This window comes from Mugil cephalus, chromosome 1, assembly GCF_022458985.1.
Source record: "Mugil cephalus isolate CIBA_MC_2020 chromosome 1, CIBA_Mcephalus_1.1, whole genome shotgun sequence".
Lineage (NCBI taxonomy): Eukaryota > Metazoa > Chordata > Actinopteri > Mugiliformes > Mugilidae > Mugil > Mugil cephalus.
In genome coordinates, this window is record NC_061770.1 from 19,583,112 (window position 1) to 19,602,200 (window position 19,089).

At 42.7% G+C, this 19,089-nt stretch overlaps 1 protein-coding gene across 1 annotated transcript; it reads right to left on the reverse strand.

Annotated features, from left to right (window-relative positions):
• Nucleotides 1–180: 180 nt before the first annotated feature.
• On the reverse strand, nt 181–17,073 carry rimkla (ribosomal modification protein rimK-like family member A). Its single transcript, XM_047571872.1, has 5 exons — nt 16,497–17,073; nt 7,633–7,863; nt 5,443–5,529; nt 3,186–3,389; nt 181–1,607 (listed from the first exon to the last, which is right to left on the reverse strand). The coding sequence occupies exons 1-5, from the start codon at nt 16,657–16,659 to the stop codon at nt 1,096–1,098; spliced, it is 1,197 nt and encodes a 398-aa protein (XP_047427828.1). The 5' UTR covers nt 16,660–17,073; the 3' UTR covers nt 181–1,095.
• Nucleotides 17,074–19,089: the final 2,016 nt, after the last annotated feature.

Below are 19,089 nucleotides of genomic sequence, written 5' to 3' on the forward strand. Positions count from 1 at the left end.
AGAAAAAAATGCATCTGTTTAGTATAAAGTGCTAGGCATTGAATGAATTTTTAAAAAGCAGCAGAGTGATGCTGCTGCTGCTGCTGCTGCTGGTAAGGCTAATCAAACAAACAGGAATGTAAAATTCAAAAAATCGAGCAATGAATTCATGTTTTTTCTTTTTTTTCCTTTTTTTTTTTCCGACTCTTAAAACAAATCTGCTACTTTTCACGTCTATTTCTTTGCATGGGTGAATGGAGTTGCTTAGCTTTACATTACATCATGCACAGAATGAATTTATGGACACTGTCAGCACCAGATGGATGTTGTCTTATTAGCGTTATTGTAGCGTAGCGTTCTCAGCTACGTGTGAAACGTATCGATTCAAAACTGGGATTTTTCTGGATTTTGAGACTTTAGTTGCTGGTATGTTGAACTAACAACATATGACACATGCCACATAGCGAGGAATGATTTCATTTCTCATTTATTATGAATCCAGTTGCTACAGGGTGGCTCCTTAACAGGGGCTCTACATTGCTACATTGGAACTGACAGTATGATGTGCCTAGCATGAGGATGTATTCCTCTCACCAACAACTTGACCAAAAAAAAAAAAGAAAGGTTTGTTTTGTCTCCAATCTGCCAAAATGGACTAAAACCTCTGCAAAAAAAAAATAATAATAATAAAAAAAAAAACCTATGTAGATTCTACTTGATTAATGGTACTGTACTGTGAAGATAAAAATATGGCAGGTGTGTGTATTTATGGGAATCCTTCACTGCAAATATAAACTAGAAGAGGTAAATTTGTCTCATGTACTATATCCCACCCTATGTTTAGACAGTGGGACGTTCAGTTTGGGAATAGAGGTGCAAAGAGAGGAGAGTCAGGGGAGCAGCCTCAGATCTTTTCCTTTTTTAAAGTAGGAGTAGGCTCTAGTTTTTGTGTCTGTATGTGTTTTTTTCTCTGCTCTTCATGTTTAATAATTTTTTTTTTTTTTGGACTGATGCGTGTTCTTAAAAAGGAATGTTTGTTGCCATTCGTACAGGCGTGTGTTTTAAATATGGATGTGTGTGTCGTGTGTGCACGAAGCTGCTTGAATCTCACTCAGTCTATAGCTTGATCTCATTGGCGAGGAGAGCGTTGAAGTTGTAGGCTTGGTCGGGGAGGTCGGGGAGGTCGGGCAGGGCCGGGGCGGCGGACTGCCGGGGCGAGGACTGGGAGGGCTCGGCCAACTCCGGGTCGCTCTCGCTGGAAGTGGAACCCACGCTCATGTTGCAGACGGCCTCGGGCAGCGAGCCGTTGCCGGCGGGCACGGTGCACACCTCGGGCTCGCTGCTGGTCTCGCTGGTGCTCGACACGACGGACAGCAGGGACATCTTGCGGGTGAGGCGGCTGGGGAGCATCGACAGGGCGTAGTCGGCGACGATGCCCGCCACGTCCATGCCGCAGGCCTGGTCGAAGGCGATGAAGCCGACGTTGGCGTTGGCCTCGCACACCACGAACGAACCGTCGTTCATCTGCAGGAGGTCTATGCCGCACACGTCCATGCCGAGGATGTTGGACACCTCTATGGCCAGCTGCTTGCCCTGCTCGCTCAGGGGGCACATCATACCGACACCACCTGACAATGCACAGGGACATCCAGCTGGTTAACGCCACACAAAAACAATCTTTAAGTAAGATTATATATATATATATATATATATAAAAAAAAAAAACATGTAGATTTAGAAGAATTATAATCAAAATCATGGAAATAACCCCTTATCATTCCAGCTTTTTTTGCAATATACCCAAAGTAAATTGAATGCTGTCCGACAACATTTTGGAGCATGGTCTTGGTGTCTTTTGAAAGCCAAGACTCTGAAGTTTCTATCACAAATCACTCTAAGTGGTTCTAAGTGTTCTTGAGTAATCACTTGGCGCACAGTTAAAAAATAAGAAGCTGTTGGGTTCGTCTGAATTTTTTTGTTTGGAAAAAATATGTGTTGGCTGCGTTGCCTGTGTTGGTTGAATCCTATAATTACTTATTTTCCATCAGTGAAATCGGAAGAAAATTAGCTTTCCAGTGACATATTGCGTGAAGCATTTACTGAAACACAACTCGTGTACGGAGCTGTGATTGGTTCAAAAAGCTCCTGCTGTCCCACATGCGACCCACCAGAATGTTAAAGTGTTAAACACCACGTCAGGCCTGCTTAAAGTCAGTGTCAACATGAACTGTTACATAAATACATAATAATCCGGTGACTGCTGTCCCAAATATGTCACAGTGTGTTACAGCCTCAGCTACACTCCAAGTGCTCATGCTCTGACAGTGAAAATCAGTCCCATCAGCTGGTCTGCTGTCTCACTTCAGGGTACGTTCAGGACAAACGTGTTGAGTTTGCAGCACTTCCTGAAACTAGTTTATTAAGCTGTCACGCGTTCTAAGCTTTATTTCTAAAACAGACTGTTTAACCACATGACTAGAAATATTAACGTTAACACAGTTATTCTACTTGCAGTTGAAGTTGTTACAAAATTATCAGAACGTGTAGCGATACGACATTAAAAGTAAAATTAATATTGCAAATGTGTGAAGCTGTAAGGAGAGAGTTCACTAATGAAACGTGTGGGATCATTCACTACTGTTACATGCACGTGAAATGAAAAGAATTACTGCCTTAATCCGACTTTAACTAGACAATTTATGTGCATGTAAAGACCTTAATCCGACTAAAATCCGAGTTCTCTTTATCCGATTAAGACACCCAGATTGGAAATCATTTTTCTCCAATGTATACGCCTTAATCGGACTTTAACAAGACAACATGTGTACGCATGCTCCACAAGCGCTGCGCTGGCATATCAACAAATACATCCAAGAAAGTTGGTCGCAGAAGAAGAAGGTAAAAGAAGAACCACCTGAAGGATAGCGTGCATCTTATCTGCACTAAAAGTAGCACGAACATTAAGCACAAGATTAAAAAGCTATACTATTGTACATCTTGGTATATGAAATGCCGGTCCGCCACATTAGGCTTCAGGTGTTTATTATATAACATAACCAGAAAGGAGGCCATATTAACCCGCTAAAAAGACACATATCGCCACCTAGTGTGGAGGAGGAGGACATGTTCCCATCAGTTATTTCTAGCATAGCTGGATTAAACTGTGCGTTGAACTGGCTCATCGCTCATCTCAGACATCCACATACCCAGGGAGCAGTTGCTCTGCATGCGACCATCAGTGGAGCAGCGCAGCATGGAGCCGATGACACGGCCGCCCACCAGCACCACCCGCACGTCGCGGCCATGCGACTCCTTGACATACTCTTGGAACAGGTAAGGGGTGTCATGGCGGATCAGGTGGCACAGGTCCGTCAGATGGTGCTTGTCTCGTGCCAGGAACACAGCTTTACCTAAGAGAAGGACGAGAGATGACGGGAGAAATATAACGATGACTCTTGAGAACACAGAGGCGTGTTTGAATCGAGACTAAAAAAAAGACGTTTTGAGGAAGTGGTTAAAAGTACAACCACCCACCACTGTTGAATGGATTGAAATCGTCTATGACAGTTATGTTACAGAGAAGATATCATTTCCCCTCAAAGTTGAAAAGGGAATATTTTGCAAGATCTGGACCAAATGGACTGAGTATGTAAAACCAATCAGATCTGATTTTCACTTTGTCTGTTATGTTTTTATTTCTACTGGAATAATTAGTGGAAAATCCTGGAAGGGAAGTATCAACATAATCACTTCCATCCTTTTTTATGTTCTGGAATCACTAAGTTATAATTAATGTATGTGATGGACATTTGCCTTTACAAATAAACCGATAAAAAATAAATAAATAAATAAATAAAATAAGATGTTCACAGGGCCTGTCATTTGAATTTGACGTTGGAGAAAGTTCCTTGAAGTTTTTCGTGGCGTGACTGTTTCTGCTGACCAAGTCTCATGTCAGTTCTCGTTTCTCCTATCATGGACAAGATAGTTCCCTTTGCAGCAACAGAACTGCTTCTCACAGAGGTTAGAAGATGCCTGTTTTAATTAGCACCACTTGGCCCTTGTCTCCTTATAGCCACGACCTCTGAACCCCGTTCCAGGGAGAAATCACATTAGCGTCTGTGTGCACGTCATGCGAATGCATTGACAAGAAACACTGCGAACATGTGAAAATGGACAGCAGCCGGGGCATGATGTAACACTTAACAAGTCAAAAACAACACGGGGATTAATTGTGAACATTCCTCGTCGCTGTTGATAATGCAACAGCACTGTTTGGAGAATACGCGTTTAAAAGAATACACAGTATATCTGTCCCAAACGATTGGCCAAGCAGAACAGATGCAATTTAAATTTAGAAATCTACTGTTTACTTATTCATTCATAACATTTTGAAGCAGTGCTTTGTTCGCAGGCCTTTCTCTGTGCTCACAAGAGGGAATGCAAGTTGGACGTCAGCCAGTGTCAATGGCTGAGCAACCCTAAAGACACTGAACTCCATAAAAAAAGAGGGACAAGTTAGTGTCTGACCAACGGCAGAGTTTCATCCAAAACTGGTGCAACTACATCGATCTCAGTTTTCACAGAGTCGATCCAGAGTTAGCTCAGTTTTTTTCCCCAAACAGTTCCAATGAGAAATAAATGTACTACTTAATCTTAATAAAATGTATTGTCTGAAGGCCAACTCATACCTTGAACGTCGTACTGGATCTCTTCAAAACATGCACAGAAAGCAGTAAAATAGACCTTTTTGTGTGGCCGTATTATGTGGCCGTAAAACTACATCACATCATTTACATGTTGCCCATACAGATTGCTAAATCTTAATTTAAACAAGTATTAAAATAAGCTGTGAAATAAAAACTAAATGTGACTATATAAACATGTAGCAAAACAATATTTTAAATACATCTTCAGTGCTTTACATGTGCTCATAAGTTGTACATCGGCACGTCAAGGGTCAACCACAAAGAGACTGAAAAAACTGAGACATCAAACTCGATAAAAAGGGTCAAGTTAGTGGCTGACCAACTGACCAACGGCTGCTTCCCCTAAAAATCTGCTGTGCTGGCAGCCGGGTCTGGTCAACACCATTGTTATTCCTTCACACAATGGTAGAACCAGTCAAGTGTCGATAACTGTGAATAGGAAAGGGCTAATGGGTCAGCAGACACTCTGGGGCCGAACATTAATGGAAAGACTGGAAACTTCTCACGCCTTCTAAACCGCCTCTAAAAAAAAAAAATCAAGACGATGATTCGCTGTTAAATGCTCAACCTAGCAACCACACAGCGGAGGCACGGCAAGCCTCTGTTTTGTGTTTGTTGCCGCACCACAGTTCTAATCATTTAACACCCCGACAATGAATTTCATATTAGGGTGGACCGAGCTTCCATTAGGCGTGTTTTTTGGGGTGTGGCGTACGTGTGGTGTCGAACGACGGCGGAAAAGCGATGGTCTTACCTCTGTGGCCACGTGCGTTCTTCACCACCACGGGGTAGCCCAGGGGCTCGGCCTCGTCAATCATCTTTCGGAAGTTGTCGTGCCCTCCTGAGGGACACCCATGCACATGAGCACAAAGGAGGAGAAACACACACCAGCATGCACCCACACAGTAAAAAAAAAACAAAAAAACAAAACAACAAAACAAAAAAAAAAAAAACATTACAAATCGGCCTTGTTTTGATCGCATTGGTTCACACATTACGGTACGGACGTGGTGGTGGAGTCGGGAGAGGGAAAGAAGTGGCATGTTGCTATGGAAACAGAAGTGACTCAAAACAGCCCCGGCTGGTGGAGTGTTGTCCTGAGTTTAGACTTGCTGCTTGATTCATGGGAGTGGAACAGAGGAGTCACTGAACGCTGCATTAATGTGAAGCAGCTGACCATATCTGACACTGATTTATAACAGCAGCTTGTGGCTAACACATGCGCTGGGGCTTCTCATGAGTTTGGACGGAGAGCCGATCAAAAAAAAAAAAATAAAAAAAATAAAGTTAAAATATATTGATTAGGTGTTAATAATTAATTTCCGCATGCTCTTTCCAACCTCCCCGTCTTTGTTACTGTCTCTTTGTCTTCCTGTCGGCCCTTGTCTGGCGTTCAATCAAGGCAGCAGATGTGAGCGGCCGGGTCAGATGGCTTTTCCAGATGTGCTAATTCACATGATGTGTTTGACAGAGGAGGAGAGAGTGGACACCGCATTGTAATTTCTAAACAACGTCATAAGCTGCTAAGCTTAGAGCGGGGAATGAGGCCTTGGCATCTTTTATTTTGAAAAATCAAGAAAGGGGCATGGGTTGGAGTGTGTGTCCGTGTATGTGTATGTGTGTGTGTGTGTGTGTGTTGTGGGGGGGTGTTACATAAGCTGTCCAGCTGCTCTGCATGCATCACAAGGCCTACTGTGCAGAGACGGATGGAATGTAGGCCAAACACCCCAACCCCCCTCCCTCCCTCCCTCCCTCCCTCCTCCTCCTCCTTCCTTTCTTTCCCCCTGCCTGTATCCTTCTCTTTCTGTTCTCCGAAACACCACGGCACTGTGGATTTCAGGAGAACAGAAAGAAATGTGTGTTGTCGGTTGTCAGCCTTTGTTTTGTCTCAAGGAATAAACCAATTACAAAACACATGAAAACAGCAGCCTGGCTCTGCTGCTACGGCTGTACATCCTGCCATTCTCAAAACCCGGCGGTGTTAGAGAAACTGCGAATATCGTAACCGTTAGAGCGGTTGCGGAGGAGTGGCGAATTCCTGACCGAAAGCTTATTAATCTGCGTTATACACACACACATGTGGACTAAAGCCTGTGACGTAACTAATGATATGAAAACATAGCTGATGCAGCGACACTGCTGCTGACGCCGATAGTCATTTTCATGTAGACAATGGGGTTACTTTCCCTTATAACGTGTTAACATACTTGGACAATATTTACATTTTCCATTACTTATAGCTTACAGCAATCAGGCATAACATTATGACCACCTTCTTTATGTTGTGTAGGTCTCTAAAACGGTTGTGAATCATCAGAGAATGCACATGGGCCTTCTGACGTTGTCTTTTGGTGTCTGGCAAAACAAAAATATTGCGGAGGCGGCGGTTGTGGTGGGTGGGGGCTCCCACAGATACTTGATACAGTACAGATACAGTTTGAGATCTAGTGAATTTGGAGGCCAGGTCAACACCTTGTGCTTGTTCTTGTTCATGTTTTTTTTAGTTGTTATTAAAACATTTGTGTGTGTCCGTGACAGGCTGCACACAGCTGGGGATGGCTGCTGCCATCAAGGAGTGTCATTGTTATAGGGTGGGGGTGCCTGGTCTGGTCTAGGTGAGTGGTACATCCACATGAATGAATGCCAGGTCCAGACGTTTCCCAGCAGAACATTGAGTTGTCACAAGATGATCAATGATAGTCTCTTCTCCTGATAGTGGTTTTAATGTTATGGCTGATAGGTGTACTTTTCACTTAATTTTAATGAAATACTGAAATATTACTGACCTAAAATGCAGTTTCTAATGAACACTACCCCTTTCTTTGACTGATGCAATGATAAATAAATAAATAAACGAATGAAACTGCTTTGTATGTCTTTGTTATAACACTACAGTATTACTAGAATACATTAGAGCCGTAAGAAAGACAAACGTATAATTTACCGTAGGAGAAGGTGTCGGGAAGAGGCACCCCGTGTCCGGCTAGTTCCTGAAAGGTCCAAAACTTGTTGACGCAGTTGAGTATGGCCTGGGGCCGGTTGATGAGCCGGCAGCCCATTTTCTCCAGGTGGCGCAGCACGGTGATGTCGCTGTCCGACTGAACCCAAGGCGTGGGCACCCGCACCACCACCACCTGCGGATAAGACGTCACCAGCTCCTGCTCCACCCGCAGACCTGGACCGGTGAAATGTTGAGGAAAACAGGAGAGGGGGAGAGTGTTTGGAAACGAGACAGTAGGGGGAGAAATTAACACGACTATATTATTAGTTTGTCAGTTTATGAGCAGACAAATTATTTACAAAATCGTGGAACCAGCAACCAGCGGAGCCATTAGTCAGCATCTGGCTTGGCTTTTCTTCTGCAAGATTAGGAAGTAATGTGTCATTGTTTACGACTGTTATTACATCCTAAATGACATATTTAAAGCCTGGAAACATTGCGAAAGCGCTCAGTGAGATTTGGAATCAATCATCCGCTGGTGGAAAAGTTTACTCCTCTTATGGAGCCTGTTTGACTCCAGACGGCACCACACAGCTCTGGCTTGCATTTGGCCAGGTTACAGGATCAGGCAGATGCAGACAGATCCAAGGCTGGTTGGTGTTTAGTCGAGACTGTGGAACCTGCGGCGCTTGTTTATTACATAAAGATATATGTTTATTTTTATTGCCAACCCACCATATGCTGCAATACTATTGTTTTGATCTTTGACTGAGGAAGAGCTATTGTTGCTTAAGGCCTGCCGTTCTCCTCCCAGGTCACAACAATCAAGCTGCTTTTCTCAGTTGACGTCAGTGCTGCCAGACTCTCGCAAGGCCAGCCTTGAGATGAAACAGGTACAGTGCGGCTTTGAGGTATATTATGGCTCAATACACACACTTTTGATTTGTACATGTCAAAAAATTTACATGATATTTGACTGAACCTGCTTAAATTTAAGTGGTGCAAATCTGCGAAATGCAACAAAACTAGGATCTGCAATTTACTGTGTTTTGTTTTTACTGAAAGTCAAATTGACACTGGACAAGTTCTCAGCCCGAAAGCGCTTTTATTATGCAAATGAAAGCTAAGTAACTAAAACAGGCTAACTGAGCACATCTGAATAGGTCAGTGATCAGCCATTTCAATTCAGCACAGCATGTATAAGCCATGGAAAACAGGGGACAGTTGACAAAGGAAGCTTGTATGGTATGATGGTGAGACGAGAGCCAGTGGGACATAGAATACACTGACTTTTCCACAAAGGCTGCAAAAATCGGACAGATCTCAACATTCATTAGCTTTCCCCAGTCTCAATCAGCGTCTATTTGAATCTGCAGAACAGAATAAGATTTTGCCAATGCAGATGGCAAATTCACAAGCCATGATTTGGCTGGTGGTGCTTTTCTCCCTGGACGAGAAGAAGAAAAAGAGACAGCCTGTGAGATTTTTTTTTTTTTTTTTTTTTTTTTTTTTTGAAACTGTGATACGACACGACAGCTCATCGGGACGAACAGATTAAGTGACAACAAAAACCTGTGTGTGCGAGATTATGCTCGGGTGTTCACATGTACTATTCTACGTATGGGGAAGAGGGGAGGGGATTGTTTTTTTTCACCAGCACAGCACTTCACCTCTACCGTGACATGAATTTCAGCCATCTTAGAATCTGCAGGCTCACCATAGTGATAGCAGCACAAGCCGAGACCATGTGAGATGAAGTGAAGCTTGATGGTTGCTGCATACATAATAACAGACATTTAGCCGGTGAAGTGCTGGCAGATGCTTCGACTGCATTCAGCCTGTGCCGTGCATATCTTGCATGTACGGCTTGTGGGGTTATTAAGTGCACACACAGGTGAAGGAGAGCAAGAGAAAGGCAGCAGGGAGAAAAGGTCAGGGATGTCTTGTAGCTAAAATAGGAGAAGGAACTAAGGGGAGGGGCGCACGAAAACGGGAGCCATGAAAAATACCCCACCCCTCCCCTTTTTTTTTTTTTTTTTCCTCCTCCGTTTCCTCCTCACGATCTCGGCACAGAAGCAGGAGGATTCACTGTCTCTGCTACCCTATTCAGCACTGTCGCACACTGCTCTGATTGTGCAGCCACCGACGGCACTGCGAGTGGTGCTACAGTGGGAAGTGTCAGGGGGACGTGGTCTCATGGTTTTTGACAGACAGTGTTCACAGCGTTCGTCTCCATCTCCAGGGGGACCAAACGAGGCAGCCGCATGAATCAGTCCTATTCATCCGGGCAAGTGTCTGTCATGTGATCACGGCAAAGAAAATATCGCGATCTCAATTTTCTTGTTATTTTTTGTTTTTCTTTTGGGGATTAAAGCCCATGTCATGTAACTAGCATGTTTTCACTGTTCAATACATTGTATAGGTATGTCCCATTTTCAATCACTCTTCAAAAACACAGCGTCTGCCCTGATTGTATTCTCACCCTATGTCTGGATGTACAGTACCTGTCAAAACAATTTGGACACACCCTATGAGGGGGAGAGTGGACTTGACAGTGGGGTTTCTTGCCTTCTTGATGTGTTTGTTCTGCAGCGACACAGGGAATATCCCTATTCCACTGCTGTTTTTAAATCCCTATCATAGCATTAACAACTCAACCAGACAATGGTACACCATTACTTTAAGACATGTACAAACCCCAAATAACTACCTCCTAAGATTTACGCCCACATAAAGGCTTCACAGAGTTCATGTGGCAGACACATCTCAACGTCAACTGATGGGAGCAAATGTCTTGGAACAAAAAATGTTGTTACATGCTCCGGTGTTTTTCCTCGGTTGGTCAGGAGTGGTAAAGACTCATCTGTGGTAATCAGGCACATCCCAAAAATACACGCAGAAACCTTGGTCTTCTCCCAACTGGAGCAACAGGAGCTGTTATTTATCTAGCATTTGTTTTACTTATTTCTTCTGGTTGATGGGTTCGGTAGTCTCCCTTTTTGGTCTTATTTCTGATTAGGGCTCAGTTTGGTGCGTTTAGAGTCAGAAATAAATCACCAGGTCCTACGTCCCTTTGTGAACTAGTGTCTCCTGTTTGACCCATGTTGGTTGATTGAGTGTTTTTGAGTGCTTAAGTTGTTTTATTCATGATAAATTACAGTTTAAAGCTACTTCGCCGTTCAAGGTGGCTGTAACAATGAATCATTAGACCAGACAAAATCCATACTTGGGTTTGGTTTCAATTTATCACGTCCTTATGAGACACAGAAAAGGTGAGCGGACGGTTTCTATGTGTGAGGAGGAGGAGGAGGAGCGACAGTGTTTTGCTAGTGACATTGTCGTGATTTATTCAAAATGCAAGGCGCACAGCATTATGCAGTGACACACCATCATCCCATCTGGTATGAGATTAGTGGAACCACAGGATACTTTCTGCATTTCCATTATGTTTCCATTACCCGTAGAAATGCGCAATCATACTTTATTGAAATTTCAGAAATATCGCTTTTATTTTGCAAAAAATGTAATGGAAACGCAGCTAACGACTCCAAACTCATTTCCATTTGACCAATAGGAGTAAAATGGAGTTTCTGCGTGAGACAACCTGGCCTCCACAATCACCCAGTCTGAACCCAATTGAGACAGTTTGGGGTGAGTTGGACCTCAGGGTAAAGCACTCAACGCCTCTGGGAACTCCTTCAAGCCAGTTGTAAAGCCATTCCAGAAATCTGACAATGAATGTGAAAAAAATGTTATCAAAAGAAAAAGGTGTGGCTACTCTGATGCAACTAACAATTAAAAAAAAATAGTTTGCTATATAATTCTTTAGCATTGATCTACCAGATAATAGTAAAAAAAAAAATAAATAAAATAAAGATATGTCATTGAACTGGCAGAGTGTGGCCACTTTTTTTTGGCAGATACTGTACATCCAGACATGGTGTGAGAATGCAGTCAGGGTGGACGCTGTGTTTGTCCTCCTGCTTTGTGACGTTGCAGCAGCATGCACAGAATGCCTGTTATGCTTGCTAGCTTTGTCAGGCTGATTGAAAATGGGACACACCTAAACAATGTATTGAACAATGCAAACATTACAGTGAAAACATGCTAGTCACTTCCCATGGGCCATCCACAAACCCATGTCCGAACACAGGAGGCGGCCACAGCAGTCCACTTGAAGGACAAAGGACACTCCTCTGAAGACAACAACGTCCACATTTTAGCCAGAGAAGACAAAAGCTTTGAAAAAAAGGAGTAAAGGAAGCCATTTATGTCAAATTGGAAAACCTTTTATAAAGAGGGGAGGCGGGTTGAGATATAATGACCAAGAGACATATGTAGTGTATCATGCAGGCTAGTATGTCAGTTTTACTGTCTGTCTCAGTTAGTGGCATGCTAGCGTCTTAAACTAACAGACAATAATAATTTGCGTCAAAGAAATGACGGAGCAGCGTGTAACCACGGTTCATCAAACAAATTAAACTGACACTGAGGTATTCTCACATTTAATAGCCTGAATCCATACCACATTAACCACAATTAGTAATAACCTTTAATGTATTCTATTTAGGGCTGGGAGGTATTTATATTTTTATGGTGTGCTACATTTCAGATGAGGCTTGGTATTGGTCATATAAGAATCCTTTTACATCCTATTTGCAACATGTATTCTTAAATAATGTACATCAGATGGCTTATTTATCCAGTCATTTGACATCAATGAATGCTATATAATCCAACTTATTGTATATTTTGTTGCAGGGAATGGAAGAGAAAGTACATTTGTATAGGAAGGGTCAATATACTGTGTTCTTGAGTATTACTCATTGGTTATTTTTATATGTTTGACGTAATGCTGTGTAGGAAATATTTAGTGTCCACCAGACTCTGCAGCTGGTACAAACAAACGCACTGCTGCTAACTTAACTGAATACTGACAAATCAAAAGGCTTTATTGCTTTCTAAACCAATAAAACCTTGCTTCTCTCGGGAGGTGTGCTATTTCTGTGGCATGATAATTCAGAAAACCAGAGTGGAAGACCCATTATCGTTCTTCAAGTAGTATTTGTGGGTTTGTGGTTATTGACAGCTGATGAATTTAGAGGGTTTAGAGTCCAGTAATCAAAGAGCAGACACTGTTCTCTTTGGCTACTTCGACTATGCAAACTACAAGCCCTTATTTGCATGAGGACCATACATGGAGAGAAAATTTAAACATTCAGAACAGATAGTTAAATTTTATAGAGAAAGGTACGTCAACAGCTCACATCTTAATAAAGCAATTCTTTACATGAGGTTTCCTTGTACAGCACCAGGTGGGAAAGAATAAATAAATACTCAGTATGTGTAAAACAAAAGTATAAATACAGTACATGTGTCTTCTGTGCAGGCTACTTTTCTATCTAGAGAATAATGCTGGTTCTGTGCAACTCTTTGGCAAACCAGAAAAATGCAAACAGACCTATTCCAGGCTGCATGTGAGAATCGGCAAATGAGATCCTGCTGGCTAATTGACAAACAAGCTATTTTCCTGGAGCACAACATGTGCAATCAAGAGCCCTAAGAATACTGGACACGGTCTTTATTGGGTTAAATGAAACATATATTTGGTAATACTTGAAAAGAACCCTAAATTTTGCAGTAAGCAACAGCAACAGTGTGATATACCAGAATTACAAATCGCCCTGATTTAAAACGTAATTCGGCTTTAAACCTATAAAACTTGTGAAATACACAGCAACCGTTTGTAGATGTGAATAAAATAAACAGCAGCGATATACAACAAAACCAGCCAGCCTGATGTCTGTTGATGCTAATCAGAGAATAATTTAATATACTGAGTCTTCCTTAATGTTCCATCTTCACTGACATGGATGTGTTGCATTTATCGTGTTTGGGGTTCACTGGCTTGCAGAAGGATCATAAAAGTTTGTGGCATCAATTCATATCCGGTGCCTGTTTAAATCCACTCAATCGTGGGATGCGAAATGCCTCTAGCTAGCTGAATGCTAGGTTTAGCTGTCCTACGTGAGGGGCCGTCATCGGCCATTAAAACGCAACGATGTGCAATGGTTGCACGTATTGACCTCTCTTGCCAGGACATACTGAACCCATTAACTTCAGCGTGAAATGTGGACCTCAACCCTATCTCGAGAACACACACATGAAAAGGCAATGTTGTAAAGTTGTTATCAGTTTTTAGGCTTGTGACCACATTTTGACCTACCCTAAAACAATACTAACAAACTTTTTTGGTACAGCTCATTAATGTACTACTAGTCAAAAACCGATTGTTGAGCAAGTTCTGGTCTCTGGTGCCCATTTATATCTGTTATCCATATGTGTTTTTTTGCCATGTGTTCCCTGTTACGGCTCAGACCAAAATTATAGCCCTATAGCTCGAAGAACATAAATTTACACAGAAGCAGAGTCTTGATTCAATTTGTTTGATTATGTTTTGTTATATGTAAATGAATAAACAAACCTCTTACACCTCTAAGCATTGTAAATCACTTTATTAAATTTTATTTAATATAAATCGATTTGTCCGTGGTGTATATGAACTTATCACTTTATATTGGTCTACATTTTATTGACCCAAATCAAACAGCAATGATAGCAATGTTGACCAAGAAAAGTAGTGACCATCAACCAGGGCATGATGGTGAAATAGCACTTATGTTTCCAATAAAGAAATAGTGAGGACTCTATGCTGATCTTATCTTTCATAAAGTAAGGATGTGCCTACTGCAAAATATAAACAAATGTATTTACTATAAAGATGATGGGCTAGGATACTAATTCCTGTTCGAATTTTGCATCGGCAACTGCCTTTACAAGGCCAACGTGCACCTCAAGACCCCAGGCACCGCGCATGTAAGTGTTCCCGTGTAGTAAACCCACAGCGTGGCCAATCTGTCCACTGGCTGTTAATCTGTGATGTCAAGCCAAGATTTAGAAGACACTTACTGTGACCAGCATGGACTAGAGCTCATGTTAAGTGACCTGCTTATGGGCATCATGAGCATCAAGGTACAGGTCTAGACAGCCGTCTACCTACATGTTACGTGTTGGCTAGTATGATCATCTTTTCAGGATGTAACCTAGATGATGTTAGCATATTGTGCTATCCGGAGATTAACTTGTTCTTAGGATCAGATTACCTCGTCATTATAGTGTAATCTTCATGCCGTACGCATTCTTTCGCAAATCCAGCCACAACTTTCGGGTTCGTTCATGCTGGCGTGTATTATTTTGACTGTACCACACAATGTAAAACGTAAATCAGTTCTTAAAGGCCACTTCAGTTGCCATCTGTTGGAATGTGCAGTGTAATGCTTTGCCATGACGGGGCCGTGCAGTACAACGTGGCAGGATGAAGCAACAGTGTGGTCAGCAAAGGGCATGCAGGACAGCCCCCCCCCAACCCCATTCATCCCCACATTCTCTCCCATCTATTCAGCCTCTGGTAACATCAGCCTGCACTATTTATGTGTTAATTAAGGCTAAAGTCTCAAGGTGTGAATGGAGGAGGGGGTGGTAAAATGTCTTGGGGACACAAGTATAGACTGAAATGTAAATTGAGGGCTTCTCTCTCAAACCAGTTCTGTTCACCGGCTAAAATGTGCACGTTGGTGGTCATAAAGGTGTAGGTGGATTGCTTAAAGGGCTCCTGAGCCTGAAGTTCTCCTGTGCTGAGTCATGCATTCGTGGAGGAGTTGTTTTGTTTCCCCAATATGCAAGACGGTGCATTCCTCGCTACTACTCGCTCCTTGGATGAGCAGCAAAACATCCTTCTTGAAGACGATTCCCTTTCTTATACGTTTTTTTTTTTTTTTTTGATGTATCACAACCTGGGTGACTGAAAACCTTCACAGGCTTGTTAATTGAGACTTTCACACTTCTCGTCTGGTGACACGGCCCCACTTCGCGGCACCCCGACAAATTCCATGTGTGTACGTTGGTGGAGCGTTCCTACTGTTACCATCGCTTTATTAAGGCCTTAATTAAGGCCTCCTGACTCATTACTGTGAAATGTTGCCATTTTGCGACAACCATATTTAACCTGTATAAAATGACAACAATAGACCGACTGAAGATGTGCGATTGTGACAAGGTGTTGGTTGAGTGGGTGAGGTGGCAGTCAATATGCTATTTTTTCTTTTGAGTCATTTGTCAAGTAAGAAGAAATGCAATGTTTTCGTCTTATTTCCCCTCTCTTAACCTTTTATAATTAGACAATGGAATGATTTTTTCCCTTTTAATTCACCATGTCTAATGATAAGTACTATCTTTTACATCAGAAAGATGTTTAACCAGCTACTTTAAGTTTGAAGTTGATGCTCTTTCAACACAATAAAAACATGTTTACGTTTTCTGAGCCAAGCAGAAGAGGAAATCTTGTCACGTTTGGGATCAACATGTGAGAGAACCTCGTACGCTGCAGCCTTGTTTGCACCACTTGATTCCAACTAATATGGGGGAAAAGTGATTAAAAAAACGACTTGAGCAAATCTAATCAAGCACCACAACAGTGCAGGGATTGTATCGCATTCAGCGAAATTAAATCAAGCGTCATCGCTCCTCTAGTCTGGAGGCAGTCTAGCAAGAAAGTGGGTTAGGCGGTCACGGCTGTGCGTACACTTCGCTTCATTGCTAGCAGGCAGACCGGGTTAGCCCTCTCCTCGCTTTACGGCAGTGTCACCCCCACCCCACCCCCTCCAAACAATGCCCATCTGCGGTTAACTTTGTGGAGCACATGAAGCACCATTGATCTCGATCAATCAATCAAAAAAAAAAAAAAATAATAATAATAAACAATAAATATGATCTATCACCACGCACTGTTGATTAGGGGGTTTACTCACCTAATTGCCCCTCGCTAATCGTGAGCACGATTTGATCCATGAGGAGAGAGCGGAATTCAACATCCTCGTCGGCGCAGCGCTCCTTCAGAGCCCGGAGGATCTGAACCTGGGGGTACTCCTGGCTGATGCGCCGGTCGGTCACGAACCAAACCCGAGAACACATTTTCGATTCAAGATATATAAAAAAAAAGTTCAACTGAAAAGAAAAATAATAATAATAATAATAATAAAAATAAAAGCCGGCGTGTGTTGGTGGCAGCGCGGGATTTTTAGGGGAGGGGGGGGGAGGTCGGTGGAATAGCACAGAGATGCTCACACAATGGAGACCTCGGCGGTATGAGCAGGCGGTGCTGTGGCTAAAAACACGACCACTGCTCAACCTCACGTCTGGGATGAGTAGGTAATCTTCTGTATCACCTTTGTTTCCTTTCGCTTCGAGCCATTTAGTCCTCCCGGTGCGCAGTTGTATCGACCGAGCACAGACGACGCAGGAAGGACGCACAGCAAAACAAAAACGATGTTTTACCCGCAAAAAAACTTCTCTCAGCCGAGATGCAGCTCTCGCCGCCGGGCCAGACAAAGCTCAAATCGTGCCCCCTTCGTGTGTCTTCTTTCCGAGTGAGTAAAAGTTTCCCCGTGAATGCGTTTCAAACCGCTAAGTCGTCGGTTTAATCGCGCTAAAGTGAAGCTTTGAGCTCGCGCGACTCTCTCTAAACTCCGCTGCGTTTGGCCGCTATCCACGAGGCATTGGTGCTGAAAAGCGCACGCGCCTCGTTTACAACTCCACTCCGGCGCGTGCACGTGCACGGGCATAAAACGGGGGGCCTGCCCCAAAACAAAGGTTTGGAGGGGCATCAGCCAATAACAGCGCGTGGACCGCCCCGCTGCCCAAACGGCACGCGGAAGATGTGGGCGAGCCGCAACGGTGCCAGCCAATAAGGGAGAGAGGAGTGCACGGATGAGGAGTGTGTGTGTGTGTGGGGGTAAGGGTAAGGGAGGGAGGGAGGAGGGGAGAGGAGAGGGGAGGGGGGAGTCTGGTGAGGGCGCGCGGGAGTGCTCCGTGAATCAGTGCGACAAGTCTGCAGCGTGCACGAGGCCGTGCACTTTTCCGAACCGGTTCAGACCAGACGGAGGTTTGGCGGATACCGACAACGTTGTCTTCGTGTTCCGAAGTGGCAGGAAATGAAACAAGGTCGTAGCAAGTCAGCCAACGAACGCCCCTGCGTCGAATTTTTTAAATGGCTGCGCGACGTTTATTCATTAAAAAAAAAAAAAAAAAAAATCGCAAATAAGTCGTTTTTTAAACGGTGGCCACAAAATTGCCATCCGGGGAGCAGCTGTGTCGGCTGAGCAGAAGAAGGAAACACCTCACGGAGGGGAAATTATGCGAGTGACCCACTTCTCGCTCTCCCCTTCTACTCTGTGTCGTTGCGCTTGTGCATAAAATACCACAGGGTGGTGGGGGCAAATGAGAACACACATTTTATACGCATTTTGTTTATTTTAGATTCTGTGGGAATTTCTTCCATAAAAAAAAAGGCCGTAGAAAAAAAATAAAAATAAAACAAAAGATGTGAATTTACCCCTGAACTTTTGTTATCAAGATTTTGTTTTTCTGAAGCGTGATACTTATTCATTTATACTCACGAGTACATCCGTGGCTTTATTATAAACAGAGACATCTAATAGCTAATTAGGCAGAATTTTAAGAGTGATTATTCATCAAAATTGTAATGTTTATAGGCTTTAAAGCGCGCACGTAATGCTTCGTTCCATTTCCTGTTTGTGTGCCACAAAGCAGTATGGGAAATATAGTTTTTAAACCGTTAATCATAGCCATCATGTGACCATCTCCCAGATACAGTTCTACATCAAGCTCCAGGACTTGGATTCAGTTTGTCTCGGTTGCTTTTATTTCCTCACGCAACTTCACACGGATGTTAAGGTCCTCAATTCAGTAAATTACATTAACCCATTTAGTGTGGCTCTATAAAACACAGAGACATCTATAAAGATCTTGAAGTACTGGACCTATGCTTTTTTTCTTCTTTTTTTTCAGAAACACTGATTCAACATAAAATCACCAATGTGCCACTATTATTATTAATATATATCATAAACGTCACAATACAACTATTTTTTATGCTCTGATGTTTCTTATCAACAAGAAAGTTAAATAACACAAACATAAAAGCACATCCTTAAAGCAAGACTCCAAAACAGCACAGAGTCTGTCCTATTTCAAATTTTCAGCAGATGCAACAGCAGCTCTTATCTGTTGAGTGAGTCAGGCATATTCTCACAGGGGTAGCTGTAACCCTTGCACTCTCACTGAGATAAAACGCTTTGGTCCAAAAATAAAACTTTTTGCATATTTTTACTAAGCCGGGAAGTTGTTCCATCAACTCAGTGTAATAAGATAACTTTGCAATACTCCAAACAGTCCCAATAACGCTGCCGGATTATACATTTGTTTTAATTTATTATTATTTGTCACTATTTTTGAAATTGATTGCAGATTTTGTTTCTTCCCCTGAACATGTGAAAGTTTAATATTACTATTAAAAAAACAAAACAAAACAAAAAAAAACAC